This window comes from Ostrea edulis, chromosome 4, assembly GCF_947568905.1.
Source record: "Ostrea edulis chromosome 4, xbOstEdul1.1, whole genome shotgun sequence".
NCBI lineage: Eukaryota > Metazoa > Mollusca > Bivalvia > Ostreida > Ostreidae > Ostrea > Ostrea edulis.
In genome coordinates, this window is record NC_079167.1 from 8,305,156 (window position 1) to 8,323,976 (window position 18,821).

Below are 18,821 nucleotides of genomic sequence, written 5' to 3' on the forward strand. Positions count from 1 at the left end.
ATAATTAAAAATGGTATATCAGGCCCCTGTTAAAGTTTACACATATAAATAAAATTCGCCTCCCCTTTGATGTAGGCTTTCGGCTTGACTGATACAAAGTTTTAAAAGTTGGAAAGGGGGGAGGGTAAGCACAAAGCACATAAATACCATGTGCAATTAGCTTCGGATCCATAAATTTCAGAACGGGAGGTTACAGTCTCACAGGTCAGAGGTCTGGGGAAACACACTAAACGAGGGATGGGGTCGTCGGCGTTGGATCCGCTTTTGGGCATAAATACATGTTTCAGTATTTTTGTTCTAAAGGCAAATATATGTATACATTTGGATATTGTGTATTTGTATGTAGTATATCAAACGGTGGATTCTGAGTATGTCCTCCCGTTCTCTTTGTGATTTCTGCTTAAAATTCCCTTGTTCATAAGCCTTTTCAGTTTACAAAATGCCGACCTCCTCCTAATATTATTGCATTTAAAAAATTCCGTTTTCCGTTCCGTTTTCAATTCCCCGTCTTAGCAACACCCCAAATGTCAATCTCTCACCAGAGGACGTATTACGCTACGCTACAACGATAACTCTGGGTAGAGATTGCCCAAATGTATAGAGTTTTTCCATTATTGAAAGTACTCGCACCTCAGCAGTTAGAGATAAAATAAGAGGTTAAGAGCTCTTCCTGCTTTCAATTTTCTCAGACACCAGCTTCTTCAAACAATGTATCTATGCCCAAAGGCGGATCCAACGTCGGCGACCCCACCCCTTGTATAGTGTGTTTCCCCAGATCTCTGAGACTGTAACCCTCGGTTCTGAAATGTATGGATCCGAAACTAATTGTACATGTCATTTAATCAACTACGGATATGTACTTTGTGCTTACCCCCCCCCCTTTCCAACTTTTAAAACTTTGTAACAGTCAAGCCGAAAGCCTACATCAAAGGGGAGGCGAATTTTATTTATATGTTGTAACTTTCACAGGGGCCTAAGATACCATTTTTAATTATTATAACTAAAAGAGTTCGGTTATACAATCTGTTTCGTTTCGTTTTGGTAGGTTTCGTTTCGTTTCGGTGGGTTTCGGTTCGGTTCGTTTCGTTAGATTTCGTTTCGATTTCGTTTTGCACTTTACAGGTACCCTTGTGTATACTGCTAACAATACAGGTGGTGTCATGGAAATTTTTCGAGGTTAAATGTGGGTTTTTGTAATATCAAAACGCTTACAAGTAGTTTTACAAAATTCTATAACAGTTTTTCGGGGATATCCTATGTCCTTGAGGATAATTCTGCAAAATGAAATATAGGTTTTGAGGGGAAAACAACAACAAACAAAACACATGTAACAAACAACGGAGTTTAAATAAAGACCTTCAACAAATCATATACTTTTTTTTGCATGCCCACAATAAATACGAGTATGTGCGTTCTGAATCAAATCACGATCTTCGATTACCAAAGTTTCACACACAATTATTCAAGACCTCTTCACAATACTCGGGTATGAACCCGTAGAACAAACTACCACAGCACATAAAGTTTTTTCAGTCTCAACTTATTTTTAAAAACATCGTAAAGAGTTACATTATCAGCTGCCATACCACTCTTTAAACATGCCTTTGTCCCCCCCCCCCCCCCCTTGCATATAAATTCTATACATTTATGTCTTTTAATCGCAATCTGTAATATTAGATTTTACTGATTGTTTATTACTGTTATTCAAGTATAACAAGTGATATAGACTGAATTTTGTTACATACTCTTATGTTCCTTCTTTCAAAACTGTTTTAAATTATCATTTGTGTATATATCTGTGTGTATCAACAGGAAGGCCTTAGAGAACAATAGTGTGTGCACTAGCTACATGTAGTTCACCTTCTTGAAATAAAGCATTATTATCAAATGATTTACAGTAACAATGTCCATACCACAGAAGAAACATACACTGCTGTCTACAAAAAGGAAGACAATAAACTAGGCTAACCTTTATATTGCACAAATGATAATTAATACATGTCAGTGCATACTTTTACGATAGACATAAAATAAATTATTAGAATCTCCTATGCTGTGGAATTTTTGATTGCCATTTCTAATTTTATGATTTCTGAAAATGCATCAAATAACAGCAAAAGAAATTCTAAAGATATAAGATCTAACAAGACTTAAGTAAATGGTATCACAGATCTGCATCAGTTAAAACACTGGTTGAACTGTTCAAGACAATTACTAGTAGATAGTTCTACTACTTACCGTAGAATCATTTAAATTCGTGGGGGCCAATTTTCGTGGATTGCTGAATTTTTTTCAGGTTCGTGGGGAAGTAATTTCGTGGATTTATATATTTGTATGAAAGATAACTCTGGAATGTAATTATAATTCTTTATTCGTTGAGGATGTAAATTCGTGGGTGAGGGGTACCCACGAGTTCCACGAAAATTGAGCCACCACGAATTCTAATGATTCCACAGTATATAAAATCTCGTCAGTTAAACATCATGTTCTTCACTTTCATTATTGGTTGCCAAATGTATGATGAGAAAGGGTCCACCTTCTGATTTTTCGGAGAAAAAGCCTTTCGTCTTTTGGCCGTTTCCTCTGTAATCCACTCCAACAATTTATCAAATTCCGAGTCCACTTCAGCAGTGGGTTTAATTGTGGTCAGAAAAGCTTCACAGGGTCTCTGTTCCTGAATTTTCCTCAAATCTAATTTTTCCACCATCTCCTCTCTTGTCATGCAGTCTGGAAGATCCCTTTTATTGAGAGCAATAGCAACAGGAACACCGTTCAATTCATCCTCTGTAAGGATACTGTAGAGTAACTCGCTTGCTTCTGTAATTCTCTCCCTGTCAACACTATCGAAAACAAACACCAATGCCTGAGTGTTTTGGTAGTAATGCCTCCAGAGAGGCCGTATTTTGCCCCTGGTGCCTACATCCCACACTGTCAGCTCTGAATTACCGAATTTCACTGTCTCTACATTAAATCCTATGGTAGGAATGGTCGTGACAACTTCTCCGAGTTTGTAATGGTACAGTATGCTGGTTTTACCGGCGGCATCTAATCCCAGTATCAGAAGTCGAATGGGTTCTCGGCGACAAAGTATACTACTAAGGTTCCCCATTGCGATTTAAAAACTCTAGATATCAAACATGCCCTATATGTCTATATTTAGTACTGTCATTTCCTCCACGTTAAGGATATTACGTGGCAACATCAAAACATTTTCCCGTGAATGTCGATCCCGAAGCATGTTAAATCTTTAAATTATTATGACACCAAGGCGAACCGGGCTTATTATAATCGATAATACCGATCGAGCTATGAAAACACTGAGACCCTAAGGTTTATTAGAAGAGATAAAAGGAATCTCAGCGGATTTGATTTTTTTCAAAAGTTACGTCGATGAAATATAGTCTAAACTTGGACATTAATAAATACTTTTTTGATTCAAATATATATATATATATATATATATATATATATATATATTGGTGGTATTCAAAATTTCAAGAAAGATAATCAGAATTGAATTCAAGCTATAAATGTTAACGACATATAATGTAAATTGACTAATATAATTCACTATTTTTACGCTAAAATTTGTCATTAAAACTAATAATATTTTCCCAAGAATATGCAAAGTCACAGCATGTACAGCATATGTACAGCATGGCATGGTTTTCATCGAGACAATTTTGGTCTTACCCTGGTACAAAAATTCTTATTCATGGTATTCATATTTTATCAGTTACATTCATTTACTTAACCATACAGGATTAAACTTTCTACAAACGTCCTTGATTTTCATCCTTTTCAGGCTATATATTAGAAAGGTGAAGATAACGGACACTGATCAATCTCATAACTCCTACAAGCAATACAAATATATATATATATATATATATATATATATATATATATATAAGCACTAAAGTTCCAACAACATCCGATACCTCAAAGTGTCGGATTCACAACATGGATACAAGGTTATATACAAAAAATTATACAAAGCACTAAAATAACCAACAGAACGAACAACCAGATTGTCAAATTTTCGGGATGACCCGTCCTGCATGGTATCAACAAACCTACTGACTTCACCAGGATGGATACGGGCTAAACCCTTACTAGATTTTAAGCTTCATCTAGACCTACTCATCTGATCATGTCCCCAACAGTGGTACTATGACCATTTTTGAACACATTTTTTTCCTTTTCAATTCCGTTTACAATCAGCCCACCCCTTTTAATTACTTTGACCTTCATAACCGATTGCTTACATGTAAATCTGTTTTTTGCACATCTACCCTATACATGATCAGTACGGGAATGTCTGATGTTGATTCAATTTCCTAGGCTGCTTATTCTTTGTTTTTGTTTGGAGTTGGTCCACTTTGTTTACTTATTCAGACTTGTTATTTACATTATCTTTCTCTCAAATTGTGTTCATTTCTTACTTCATTTACATAGTTTATTTTTATTTTTATTTTGTGTGTGTGTGTGTGTGTTGATATTTTCTACTTATTATTATCTTTTATAAATTATTTATTCTTAATGCATAGTTAAAATAGAATCTCTCTGGATACGAGTTAGCTTTACTATTTGTCAACGTAATTGGGTTAACTCGTTCCACTTGAGATTAATTAAGTCTATTTTTATCACTTCGTACATTTTGGATCAGCCCTTTGGACGGATAAGGCATGTCCTAATTCGCTCCACTTTTAACATTGATTGGCAAGCCTATAGACCAAAAACATGTAGTCTGCGTTGTAAATACGTTTGTAGATTAGTGTAGTTGCAGTGCTAGATGTATTTATATGTAGTTTTTGTTATTATTCTCTGTTGATATTGGCCACATAATGTAATTCTTTTCGTTTGTCCCGAAAATTTGACAATCTGGTTGTTCGTGTCGTTGATCATTTTAGTGCTTTGTATATATATATATATATATATATATATATATATATATAGTTTGTAAATAAAGAATTCGGTATTTGATACAGTAAATACATCCAATAATAAAAGTCAAGAAACACAAAATTCGAATAACATTTCACTGTTAGCGCTTTCGGCTTTAATGCCTCTTCAGACAGTTATAAAATAAAATAATATTGCTAAGTAACGTCAACATATCACGACGTAAGTAATTGTCCTTTGTGACGTCATAATAAATTACACTGGTAGCGGTATAATACACACAATATTAGACAAAACTTGGAAATCAATTACAGAGTTCAGTTCAATGTAGTTTCAATTTTACACAGTTATTTTCTATTAAGTTTGGGATTAAATAATTTTATAAAGTATTCCTCCTTTGTAACTCTGGAAATTTCGCAGTCATTATACATTTTATAAAATGGAAATATGTTGAAATCTCCATGACCACAATTGGCAAAATGTTCGGAACATGGCGAATTTCTGATACTTGGATCGCGAATTTGCTGCTTGTGGACGCGCACACGGGCGTTCAGTTTGTTGGTTTGTCCGATATAGTTTTCATTACAGGTAGGGCAGGTCATACAGTACCAACATACCACATGACTTGGGACTAGAAGCAGTGAAATTTTGGATTGAGAAATATCCAACAGAAATTAACGAAAGATTTTCTAAAGATTTTATACTTAAAGCTCTTCAAGTAGTTTTAGAAAATAACCACTTTCAATTTGATGATCAATTCTATCTTCAAATTAAAGGCACGGCCATGGGGACAAAGGTGGCTCCTACCTATGCAACCTTAGTAATGGGTTACTTGGAAGAAAAACTACAGAATAAACTTCCTGAGATGTTTGATGCAAATTTTGCACAATATATTCGACATAATTGGAAAAGATACCTCGATGATATTTTCATTTTTTGGAATAAAACTACAGATGATTTACAAAAATTCCGTGCTGAAATCAATCAATTCAATTTACTATGGATGTGAGTGATAAAGGACTACCATTTTTGGATCTTCGAATCATTAAGGATGATACCAATATAATCACGGATCTTTATTGCAAAGAAACAGATTCACATCAATATTTGGATTTCCATTCATGCCACCCTTCCCATACTAAACGTAACATTCCATACAACATGGCTAGACGGATATGTACAATAAATACGGATACTTCATTACGGTCAAAAAGACTGGAGGAATTGAAAGCATACCTTCGGCGACAACATTATCCGGAAAACCTCATTAATGACGGAATTACCAAAGCACGGAACACACCTATATCTATCTTAAGAAACTCCCGACACGAAGAAAACGATGTAAACAGCGATATTCCTTTTGTAATTACGCATAACCCACGCAACCACAATATTTTTGAAACAGCTAGAAGATTTTTTCCTATATTAGAACAATCCCAAAATCTCAAAAACCTGATAAAAGAATCTCAAATAAAAAACAGCAGAAGACAGGCTCCTAATCTGAAGAGAATTCTAACGCGTGCCCGATTTACTACGAAAAATTCCAAATCCGTGCAAAAATGTGGTGATTCACGTTGCGGTACATGTAATCATCTAGAGGAAGGCAGAGAAAAAATTCTTAAATGCGGCAAAAAATTAACACCAAATTCTAACATCACATGCAAATCCGAAAATGTAATATATTGTATGACCTGCCCTACCTGTAATGAAAACTATATCGGACAAACCAACAAACTGAACGCCCGTGTGCGCGTCCACAAGCAGAAAATTCACGATCCAAGTATCAGAAATTCGCCATGTTCCGAACATTTTGCCAATTGTGGTCATGGAGATTTCAACATATTTCCATTTTATAAAATGTATATTGACTGCGAAATTTCCAGAGTTACAAAGGAGGAATACTTTATAAAAATTGTTTAATCCCAAACTAAATAGAAAATAACTGTGTAAAATTGAAACTACATTGAACTGAACTCTGTAATTGATTTCCAAGTTTTGTCTAATATTGTGTGTATTATACCGCTACCAGTGTAATTTATTATGACGTCACAAAGGACAATTACTTACGTCGTGATATGTTGACGTTACTTAGCAATATTATTTCATTTTATAACCGTCTGAAGAGGCATTAAAGCCGAAAGCGCTAACAGTGAAATGTTATTCGAGTTTTGTGTTTTTTGACTTTTATTATTGGATATATATATATATATATTATTATATTATATAAGATGATAATAATTACTAGTCGCAAGTATTTATAAATATAGATATAAATCCAGAATCAGGTATAGTAAACAAAATCTACAGAAGTAGTCTAATAAAAAGATTATAAACCGACTTAGTATACTCGACTACGGTAGTTTCTTTACTTCTTCAGGAGGAGAACTAAGCAATATTCAATATACTCCTGGAGAAGTTTAGAAACTAGTCGCGAGTATATATTTAAGGAGTGATTTTTAATGGAAAGGCAACCCTAACCACATTGTTGCTTTTATGAATAAAGTATTACTTACTGATATTGTAAATAAAAGTCTTTAACAATAAAAATCCCTGCTTAACGATTAAATCAATATTAGTCTATCATATCTTTTAAATTACCAGCCGCCAAGAGAAGGGCCATTGATGTTTAATTTATGACGTCACACCATCGGTTCCGGTTTATTTCATCAGCAGCACTGTAAATATGACAAGTCACGAACAGTTAAATTTGGAGCCGTATATATTTGAATCCATTATTTCGCAAGAAGAAATTCAGAAAAGAAGACGTTGTCGAATCGCAGATCAGGCAGAGGGTACACGTTTCTTCATACAAATTTATCAAACCTCAACTTGTCATTACGTAAATGATGGATCCACAGTTTACACAGTCTCTTCTTTTCAGGTGACTTGATGGGGTCAGGAATTTCGGGGGGAAAATTTTCTTTTACATCTCCCCTCCACATTAGTGTAATTAACTGCTTGACAGGAAGTCATCAACCTATTTACAATGTATTCGTAAAATCTACCACATGTACATCTTTGATGATCTTAGAATCTCATCAAAACCGGAACAGACGGTGTGACGTCAAAATTATTGATTTTTGTGGTCCTGAATACAAAAGAGTTCCACATCATGGCATCCTCTATAGTTGGCGGGAATTTCAATGTTTAACGTTTTCAAATTAGTACTGAAGCTTATCTAGGCCTTATATCAACAGCATAGTATGACAAATCTCTATCATACAATTAATCTTATCATTTATCATGTAAATTTTTTAGGTTGCCTTTCCCTTTAATTGTGGTGCATATACGAGTATAAATTGATTTGGTTTAGTTTACGCTTTATTATTCGTTGCGGATTAACTGACCCAAATTATACGTGTATAACCTGGTTTGGATCGGTTTACGCTTTATAATCCGTGTAGCGATAATTGATAAAATTTCCAACTCCTGTCCTTTGACCTATACCCAAAATCAGCATTCAAAGTCAAAATATCAAAAAATGCAATAATTTGCGGTTTTTAATTCTATGAATACATGTATTTCTACTACGTGAAAACTTGCCCTTCAGGGCTTGCATGCAGGATTGGCGTAAATCCATATATACATATGAGAAGACATGAAGAGACATTATTTGTCGAAATGCGCATCTGGTGCATCAAAATTGGTACCGTATAAGTTTTACATTATGACCCCTGAGTCGAGGCCTATGCTGGTGGACTGTTAGTTCCCGAGGGTCTCTACAGCCCAGTAACTAAGTACTCCGTTACTAGCTTGAAAATACGGATGTATATTTAATTGCTGTGGTAAAATTTAGAAATTCATTTCAAAATTAAGGATTATCTCCCTCATGCATAGCTCTTATCCTTAGACGAATTCGACTCCAGTTTTTTGACATTCTATTTTTCCCTAAAATAGCCTTTGTAAGTTTATTGTTATTTCGGATTTCAAAACTTTCGGTTGAGCATCACTGAAGAGACATTATTTGTCGAAATGCGCATCTGGTGCATCAAAATTGGTACCGTATAAGTTTTACATATAAATATTGCATGTAGTTGAGGGTAACATTGGAAATTTTCACTCTTTAAGAAACCATTATCAACCTCGGCTACGCCTCGGTTGACAATGGTTTTCTCTGGGTGAAAAATGTCAATGTTACCCTCAATTACCTGCAATATTTCTTTTATTATACTGAATGTTATACATAAACAACAAAGCAGAAAGACTGTAAATGTCTGTTGACATTTTATCAATCACCGTCATGCGATGTTTTGTATATTAATGCAGATATCCGCGTTTATTACAAACACCCAAACGCAGTCGTCAAACAATCTTCGGCGAACCTTACGCGCATAAATTTGACGCCGTGATAATTTTAATAATATCACCTGTTGTCAAGTAATCTTACCCGTTGTTAGATACTATCACCCTGGAGCGTGTGCTTTCTATTCTCAGAGGGGAAATATTATGCATTTGTTGACTGATTTTAGGGTCAACATGTGTTATGTCGGACCTGCGAACCAAACTCTTGCATGAGGCCGAAGGCAACAGCTTGGGTCGAGGGTCCAACATAACACCTGTTGATCCAAAACTCAGTCTACAAATGTTTTGTTATACTTTCTCATTATATGAAATCAAATAATAAAACGGTAGCTAATGTACATGTATGTATTATTCAATCAATAATTACCAGTTTTTGGATTCTTTAAACAATCAATATAGGCCTATATCACAGAATTAGGTTATCTTAAATGTAACTTGGTTATTTTATATATCTATTAACAACAATAGAACACTGATTAAAGGAACGAGCTCGGAATTCCTGTTTCTCCGGATATTTCAAATACATTTTCTAAATTATCTAGAAGTAATATTGGTTGTATTGTCGCATATGAGGCGTGACGTCACAGTTCAAAAGTTCACTTGATGTTGACTGAACAGGGCTGCGTTCAAGATCGTAGCGGCTAGTTTAAGGGCTAGGTATGCCGGCTGATTTGTGCCATTTTACAAAAAGACGAGGCGAAAAGACAACAAAACGATATTTAGCAACTTTTCGTCTTGAAATAACGTAAAGATGACAAAATGATAATATCAGCTACTTTTCGCCTCAAAATAACGAAAAGACAACACATTGTAAAATGGCACAAATCAGCCACTATACATAGCTCCTAGGCTAGTCGCTACGATCTTGAAAGCAACCCAGTACAACATACAAAAAAGGGGTGATGGTCAACATTTTACTGTGAGAACATTTGAATTATTGGATTTTTAATTGCATTAATTTATATAGAAAGTAATTTATAAAGGTATAACAATATGCTTTTTCAATTGTTTCTTGGCCAATCAGATTCGAGTATTTTACATGAAAGTATAATATAAAAGAATATGACAAATCGCGGTCCAGATGTTATTGTGAGGTGACGTTATGTTATATAATATGCCGCATGAATTTTTTAGTTGTTGCTTTATTGAGAGGCGGATCAAGCAAAGAAGCAAGAATCCTCCTTTCCCCAGTGATAAATGTATATCAAAATGAACAGAGCAATGTTTACTTGGTAAATTTATAATTCGAAGTTGATATCTTTGTTTTGACCTATTATTGGGTCATCATACAGAGAAAGATGTTTTACAACAGTGATTTGTGTACAAGTAGAATCTATACGGTTTGCTTGACAACGAAAAGAAACTCTGTGTATTAAACCAAAGTATCTCATTTCACCAGCTGACCTTTTATTCCATAGAAAGCCCGAAAACAGTGCTGTGGTGCAAATTTAAAGAAAGAAAAAATAGTTCCGGTAGCTGGTTGTCAAGGGATGTGTCCCCATGCCAAACCAGGTTAAACAAAAATAACTTGCACTCCTGAATTTGACCAATCAGAGACTAGAATACAATACAGTTGATTTTGTTTATCATCTTGGAATTAGTCCTTGAATTATCTAGATAAAAACAAAGAAAAGCACACACACAAATATAATTTATTTAATATATGAATCGAAAAATATGGCGGAACTGAGAATTCTAGTATTTGATTAATTCATGACAGCTGTTATTGCACACAGTGTTAGGCTTTACGGGTACACGTCAAAAGAAATCGTAGAATATTTCAGACCTCACGTCAGCTTTAAAGTTTGTTTTGTAAGTAGTTTAACGGCCGTCATATAGAGACATCACCAGCTGTAGATGAAGTGTTTCAAATTTTGGCCTATGCATGGCGCTGACAGCTGTGGTAGTGATGGTCCTTTTATCAATCTAACAACTACCATAACACAGGACGTCGATTGTCAAGGTCATATCCAAACATCCGTGATTTTCACTTTTAATGTCGTGCGCTTGAAGAAGGAATACCTAGTAATGTTATATTCACCAATAGAGCTTTCTACATGTATGTAGACTTCCTTCGCTTCAAACATCTGTCACAATTTTTAACCCAGTCCTCTGTATCAGACTCCGTCCAGGCCAGAAGAATCTCTCTCCTAATAATCCAAATGTTCGACTTTTCCAAGGATGACCCATGTCGTTATGAAGTTTTGTCAATGCTGACTTTAGAAGCTGTCCCCGAAGGATAAACGTTGTTTTCCTGAAGATTAAATATTGAGTTTCAAGTTGTCAAAGTTTCTCATTATTGTTATGTATCATTTATATAGAAAGAAATTTTTGCACTTTCATTTTTGGCAAATGTTTCTCATCCGCCAAAAGCCAACATTTTCAACACGCCAAAATTACCCGATATACCGTAATCACAACATATGTTAAAAATCTCAGGTTTGACCCGGGGACGGGGTCGAAAAGAGAACCCGTCCCTTCTAAATGCAAAGCGAAAGTTCTAACCACTAGGCTTCAAGTACCGGTAAAGCAAATTAGCTTTGAAATTAAGACTTATAGAAAAGGGAAGCTAAAATCATGATTTTATTGCCCCGGTACTTAACCTCAGAAGACAGATTTCATTAATTTGGTTATTTATTTATTATTATTTATTGAAGAATAGGCATGTATACAAGAAAATAACACATAGAGACATACATTGAAAACGAGAGATCTTGTAAAATACATTGGGTACAAAGGAAAAATCTTTAAACTATTTGATATTAAAAATATGGTGGTTATACCAGGTAATGTATATGCCAAGGATTACTTATGAAAGCCATATGGCTTATTTCCAATGATTGGTAAAGGTCTCTGTATACTGTGATGATAGCAAGATAGCTCGTGTAACGCATGGTCATCTGCAAGAAGAACTTAACTGAGAATGGACAACTCACCGTTAACAAGTTGTGGAAAAATCTAAATGATATACCGTCCTTAACTATTACAGAATCAGCTGTGAATGAAGCCTGTTCAGGGTCAGTGAGAGGATTTTATAAGTGGGGAAAGATATGCTAGTTTTAAGAACCTGTACAGTAAATTTAGTAATGGCAAATTGGTCTCTTTTCATGACTGCAGTTTTCCTTTTCTCTGAATTGAATAGCTATATCCAGTAAAAAATGGATATAGAGCGGAGAGTAAACGAATATTATATCATTAGACAAAGAAGTCCCTTCAGTGGCAGTCAGTAAGATTTCTCCCAAAGAAATCATCCCTTCTCCTGGCTAAATGGCTACTATATCGTGACCTTTTCCCGCAACAATGGTAATACAGTAATCTTTGTCTATAGGAATGGCTAATCTTAATTATGATTTTATACCTTATAATCATATTTCTACCCTCTGTAGCATTTCGTCCCATCCAGACATTTCTCTGTCCACCTGGATATCAATAATTTGCATAAACGTGTACTTTTATCAATAATGTTCGGACATTCTTGATGAAACGATCGATATTTCGATTTCAACAGTATTTTATTCATGTATATATAGAAAATACATACATAAATAGGATTAGGCAGCAGACACAATGCCTATATAAGCCTTTCTCATAGGTCAAAGGTCAGTTATGACAAAATAAAATTAATATAGTACATGAAAATATAACAAAATGATTGAAGAAAAAGAAATTTACAAATAAGAGAAAAGATAAACAATTATAAAAAGGGAGGATATGACTATGTGCCGGTTAAGTTAAGAATATAACAATTAATACATACAATATTTTGGATTCAGAAGTACGTGTATGTTTAGCTGTACAGTGAAGTATTCAGTGAGTACATATTTACATACCTCTTGCACAAGAATATCAAATACTGAATCTTCGACTTTTTTCAATGAAGGAATGAACTGTATCAAATATTTTTGAATTAGTACTAAAAGATTCGCCATTGACACCATTTAACAATATTTGAACTGTAACTGGGATATTAATAATTGAACTTATGTTATTCAAGAGCATTTCTCTTTGTGCATTGTACTATGGACATTCCATGAATAAATGGTAACTATCCTCACATAGATTACCACAAAGATTACAAGATGGATAACTAATAAGACAATGATTAAAGAGATGCGCATTAAGATTCCTAGCCTGATTGCGAAGTTGGCAATGTATGTTATTTACTCTACGTTTACCATAATTATATTATATTATATTATATTATATATATATATATATATATATATATATGTGTGTGTGTGTGTGTGTGTGTGTGTGTGTGTGTGTGTGTGTGTGTGTGTGTGTATACATGTATATATATATATATATATTTCTTGCGGGGTTTTTAAGTTGTTTTGAAAGATGTAATGGAAGGTGATTTTGTTATGTCTTCAGGAAGGTTATTCCATAGTTTTATTGTTGCTAGTACAAAACTATTCATATATGATGATGTTCTAACCTGAGGAACAGTATAAGTCCTAGAGGCCCTAAGGTTGTAATTATGATGTGATGATTGACACAATTCTAACATCTCTACAAGATAGTCCGGAGTATATCCATTTATAATTTTATAGAGAAGAATAAGCCTATGATTTCTTCTTCTGATTTCTAAAGGTTCCCATCCCAGTTCAGTATAGAGTTTACTTCTTGAAGAATTATATCTCATTCCAGTAATAATTCGTGCTGCTTCAATTTGTACATCTTCTATAGTAATTTTGAATCTTGTACGCTACAACCATCCCATACAACATCAGCATATTCTAGTACTGGTCTGATAAAAGAAAAAATATATTTGATAAGGGAGTCTCTACTAAGTGTGTATTTGAGCATTCTAAGAATACATGTATTTATACGATTGCATGCTTTTTGGTAAATTCCTTCAATATGTGATGACCAACTTCCATTAGACTGGAATTGAATGCCTAGATGAGTATGCTTGTCACATTTCATAATTGGTTCACCTTGAGTGCCAAAATGTATTGAAGGATAGGACATTGATTTTCGAGTGAAATCAACATTTACAGTTTTATTTGGGTTAAAATCCACTGCCCACTGCATAGACCAGCTTCTAATACTTTCAAGATCAGATGTTAATGACTGTGTTGAACTAATTACATCATCATCCACTATAACAAACAGAGATGTGTCATCTGCTAAAAGCCTTATATGATTTACCAAGTTAGTATTGATGTCATTTATGTATAATAAGAATAAAAAAGGTCCTAGTACAGACCCTTGAGGCACACCTGCTTCTGTACCCTTATATGTAGATGAATAACCTTCCAAGACTACTTTCTGAGCTCTGTCACTGATATAGTTCTCAATCCAATGATACAGATTACCCCGGATACCATTTTGTCTTAATTTGTGTAATAAACCCCTATGCCAGACCCTATCAAATGCCTTAGAAATGTCACAGAAGACAAATCTAACATCTTTACCTTTATCTAAATTTGATATTATATTGTTATAAATTTCTATATGTTGATTTACAGTAGAATCGCCTGGTTGAAAACCGGACTGATATTTTAATAATAATTCATTATGATGAATAAAATTATACAGGTGTTTGAATATAATTTTTTCCATAATTTTACATACTGAACTTGTTAGAGATATTGGTCTATAGTTGCCAGGGTCTTGTGGATCACCTTTATTTTTATATACTGGTGTAATACTGGCTTTCCCCCAAATATTGGGGAGAAGACCTTTTTTTGAGGGATAGATTAAAAAGTTTAGTAAAGGTGTTTTAATGGAGTTGGAAATATTTTTTTTTAGGATTTTAGGAAGAATGCCATCAGGACCAGGTGGGGTTTTTTTTTTATTGCTTAGGATTTTAAGTTGATCAAGTACGATCGAGATGTATGAAGACCTAGTATAAATGTTTGAATTGTGTAAAGGTTCGAAAGATACCATGCTGCATGGAGACCTCTAGCTCTCTGGGGAAATATTGGAACAGACCAGAGAGCTTCAGATCTACCCCTTATAAAAACCTTCGATTTACGTTGCAACTTTTTTTCTTCGTACGGTTAAGGTCTTGTATCACTGTAATTCAATATAAGAAAATTACTATTGCATTTTCCCACTATACTTGTGTCCAAACATACCTTCAATTTGTAAGGATAGGACTGTTATAAAATAGAGGGGTGGGGTCTCAGTCAGGGGGGGGGGGTGGTTATCCTGTGTCCTTGAGGATATTTTGTTCCTATTGGTTCTGCAAAATAAAATATACAGTGTGTAGTTTTTTGTAAAAAACAAACAAACCATGTGTAACATACAACAGGGTTTAAATAAAGATGTTCAACAAATCATATACTTATTTTGCATGCCCACAATAAATATGTGCATTCTGAATCAAATCGATTACCACACACATAATTATTTAAGACCTCTTTCCAATACTGGAGTGTGAACCTGTAGAGCAAACTACCAAACACACCAGGCTTTCTCAGTCTCAAGATATTTTTTTAATAACGGAGAGAAGTACATCATCAGCTGCCATACCACTATCTAGCATGCTTTCTTCTTCTCGTATATAAATTCTATATATGTTTATGTTTTTTAATCTTAATCTGGAATATTAGATTTTGATTGTTTATTACTATTATTCAATTATAATAATAGTATTATCATTATTATCAAATGATTTACAGTAACAATGTCCATACCACAGAAGAAACACACACTGCTGTCTACAAAAAGGAAGACAATAAACTAGACTAACCTTTATATTGCACAAATGATAATTAATACATGTCAGTGCATATTTAGACATTTTTTTTTTCCATTAGAATCTCCTATGCTGTGGAATTTTTGATTGCCATTTCTAATTTTATGATTTCTGAAAATGCATCAAATAACAGCAAAAGAAATTCTAAAGATATGAGATCTAAAAGACTTCAGTAAATGATATCACATATCTGATTTAATAGTTAAAACTGGTTGAACTGTTCAAGACCAATCCTAGTAGATAGTTCTACTACTTATATCAAATCTTGTCAGTTAAACATCATGTTCTTCACTTTCATTATTGGTTGCCAAATGTATGATGAGAAAGGGTCCACCTTCTGATTTTTCGGAGAAAAAGCCTTTCGTCTTTTGGTAGTTTCCTCTGTAATCCACTCCAACAATTTATCAAATTCCGAGTCCACTTCAGCAGTGGGTTTAACTGTCGTCAGAAAAGCTTCACAAGGTCTCTGTTTCTGAATTTTCCTCAAATCTAATTTTTCCACCATCTCCTCTCTTGTCATGCAGTCTGGAAGATCCCTTTTATTGAGAGCAATAGCAACAGGAACACCGTTCAATTCATCCTCTGTAAGGATACTATAAAGTAACTCTCTTGCTTCTGTAATTCTCTCCCTGTCAACACTATCGAAAACAAACACCAATGCCTGAGTGTTTTGGTAGTAATGCCACAGGAGGGGCCGTAATTTTTCCCGAGAGCCTACATCCCACACTGTCAGCTCTGAATTGCCGAATTTCACTGTTTCAACATTAAATCCTATGGTAGGGATGGTCGTGACAACTTCTCCGAGTTTGTAATGGTACAGTATGCTGGTTTTACCGGCGGCATCTAACCCCAGCATCAGAAGTCGAATGGGTTCTCGGTGATAATGTATACTACTAAGGTTCCCCATTGCGATTTAAAAAGTCCAGAATCAAACATGCCCTATATGTCTAAATGATATTGTGTTACTATGCTTATCAAAACATTTCCACCTGAATGTCGATCCCGAGCATATAATAACACCGAGGGGAATCGGGCTTATTATAATCGATAATACCGACCGAGTTATAAAAGCACTGAGACCCTAGGGTTTATTCAAAGAGATAAAAGGAATTTCAGCGGATTTGATTTTTTAAAAGGTATTTCCATCCTCCTGTGACAAGATTGTGCAAAGTCAATGATTTAATAAGATTTATGCATGATAGGAACATGAATTTTGTCTTTTTAAATAGTTATTGTAAAAAATCTTGTTAACCATAGAATATCTCAAAAGCCTAAGTTATATATGAATAATCAATTATATGTTTCAAAATATTGAATGTAAGGGCAATAACTCTGTTTTGATTGAATTCTTTCTCAATTCCAGTTTGCGATAGATTTTCTTTATTTTTCACAAGCTTTTCGAATATTCTCCAAAGAAACAAATTCATGAAATTTTCATAATTACTTTTATAAACGATATATTGATTGATTGATTGTTAAGCAAGATGCAATAAATCAATCAAATTGCAAATTTCTGACGTTGTGCTTACTGATATTTTATCATTTTAATTTGTTACCAAGATATATTATTTGAAGAATCAACAATCAAATATAATAAAAAAATAAAATCCAATACTCAAACTAGATAAAAGTTTGAGTATTGGATTTTATATTTTGACTTTATTCTACCCCGATACCAAGAAAAAAGAATTTATGGAATATATATATATATATATATATATATATATATATATTGGTGGTATTCAAAATTTCAAGAAAAATCATCAGAAGTGATTCAAGCTATAAATGAAAACGACATGTAATGTAAATTGACTAAATATAATTCAAATTAGTTTTATTTTTACGTTAAAATGTGTCATTAAAACTAATAATATTTTCCCAAGAATATGCAAAGTGAAAGCAAGTGTACACCATGGCATTGTTTTCATCGAGACAATTTTGGCCTTACCCTGATACAAAACTCCCTATCCCTGGTATTCAAATTTTATCAGTTACATTCATTTACTTAACCATAAAGGATTAAACTTTCTACAAACGTCCTTGATTTTCATCCTTTTCAGGATATATATATATATATATATATATATATATATATATATATATAATCCAAATAGAAAGAGTTGATATCACACAGTCAAAATAATTCAATAAAAAAAGCAGGAAAATATACAGTTCCAAAATATATTTAAATCACTAGCGCTTTCTGGATTTTAACATCCATCCTCAGGTGAATACAAATTAATAATTTGTATTCACCTGAGGATGGATGTTAAAATCCAGAAAGCGCTAGTGATTTAAATATATTTTGGAAATGTATATTTTCTTGCTTTTTTTTTTTATTGAATTATATATATATATATATATATATATATATATATATATATATATAAAGCACTAAATAATCACAACTAGGTACTGAAAATTTTCGCCCCAGCCCGGGGTCGAACCAGCGACGTACGGCACCCACCGCCTAGCAAGATATATATATATATATATATATATATATATATATATATATATGTATATATATGTATGTATATCACCGTATATAAAATGATAATAATTACTAGTCGCAAGTATATATAAATATAGATATAAATCCAAAAATAGGTATCGTAAAAAAAAAAATCTACACAAGTAGTATAATAAAAAGATCATAAAGCCGACTTAGCATACTCGACTAGTTTCTTTGCTTAAGGAGGAGAACTAAGCAATACTCAATATACTCCTGGAGAAGTTTCGAAACTAGTCGCGAGTATATATTTAAGGAGTGATTTTAAATGGAAAGGCAACCCTAACCACATTGTTGCTTTTAGGAATAAAGTATTACTTACTAATATTGTAAATAACTAACTTTACCAACAAAAATCCCTGCTGAACGATTTATTCAATATTAATCTATCAT

At 33.7% G+C, this 18,821-nt stretch overlaps 2 protein-coding genes across 2 annotated transcripts; both read right to left on the reverse strand.

The window, feature by feature from the left end:
• Positions 1-1,330: 1,330 nt before the first annotated feature.
• Positions 1,331-3,209, reverse strand: LOC125672396 (uncharacterized). The gene has a single exon (XM_048908641.2). The coding sequence runs from the start codon at positions 3,107-3,109 to the stop codon at positions 2,471-2,473; it is 639 nt and encodes a 212-aa protein (XP_048764598.2). The 5' UTR covers positions 3,110-3,209; the 3' UTR covers positions 1,331-2,470.
• A 12,464-nt stretch (positions 3,210-15,673) lies between these two features.
• Positions 15,674-16,898, reverse strand: LOC125669903 (uncharacterized). Its single transcript, XM_048904738.2, has one exon. It carries the CDS (start codon positions 16,821-16,823, stop codon positions 16,185-16,187), a length of 639 nt encoding a protein of 212 aa, XP_048760695.2. The 5' UTR covers positions 16,824-16,898; the 3' UTR covers positions 15,674-16,184.
• Between the last annotated feature and the right edge of the window lie 1,923 nt (positions 16,899-18,821).

Coding starts and splice junctions, on each gene's coding strand:
- LOC125672396 (XM_048908641.2), bottom strand. CDS start 3,109: ATGGGGAACCTTAGTAGTATACTTTGTCGCCGAGAACCCATTCGACTT.
- LOC125669903 (XM_048904738.2), bottom strand. CDS start 16,823: ATGGGGAACCTTAGTAGTATACATTATCACCGAGAACCCATTCGACTT.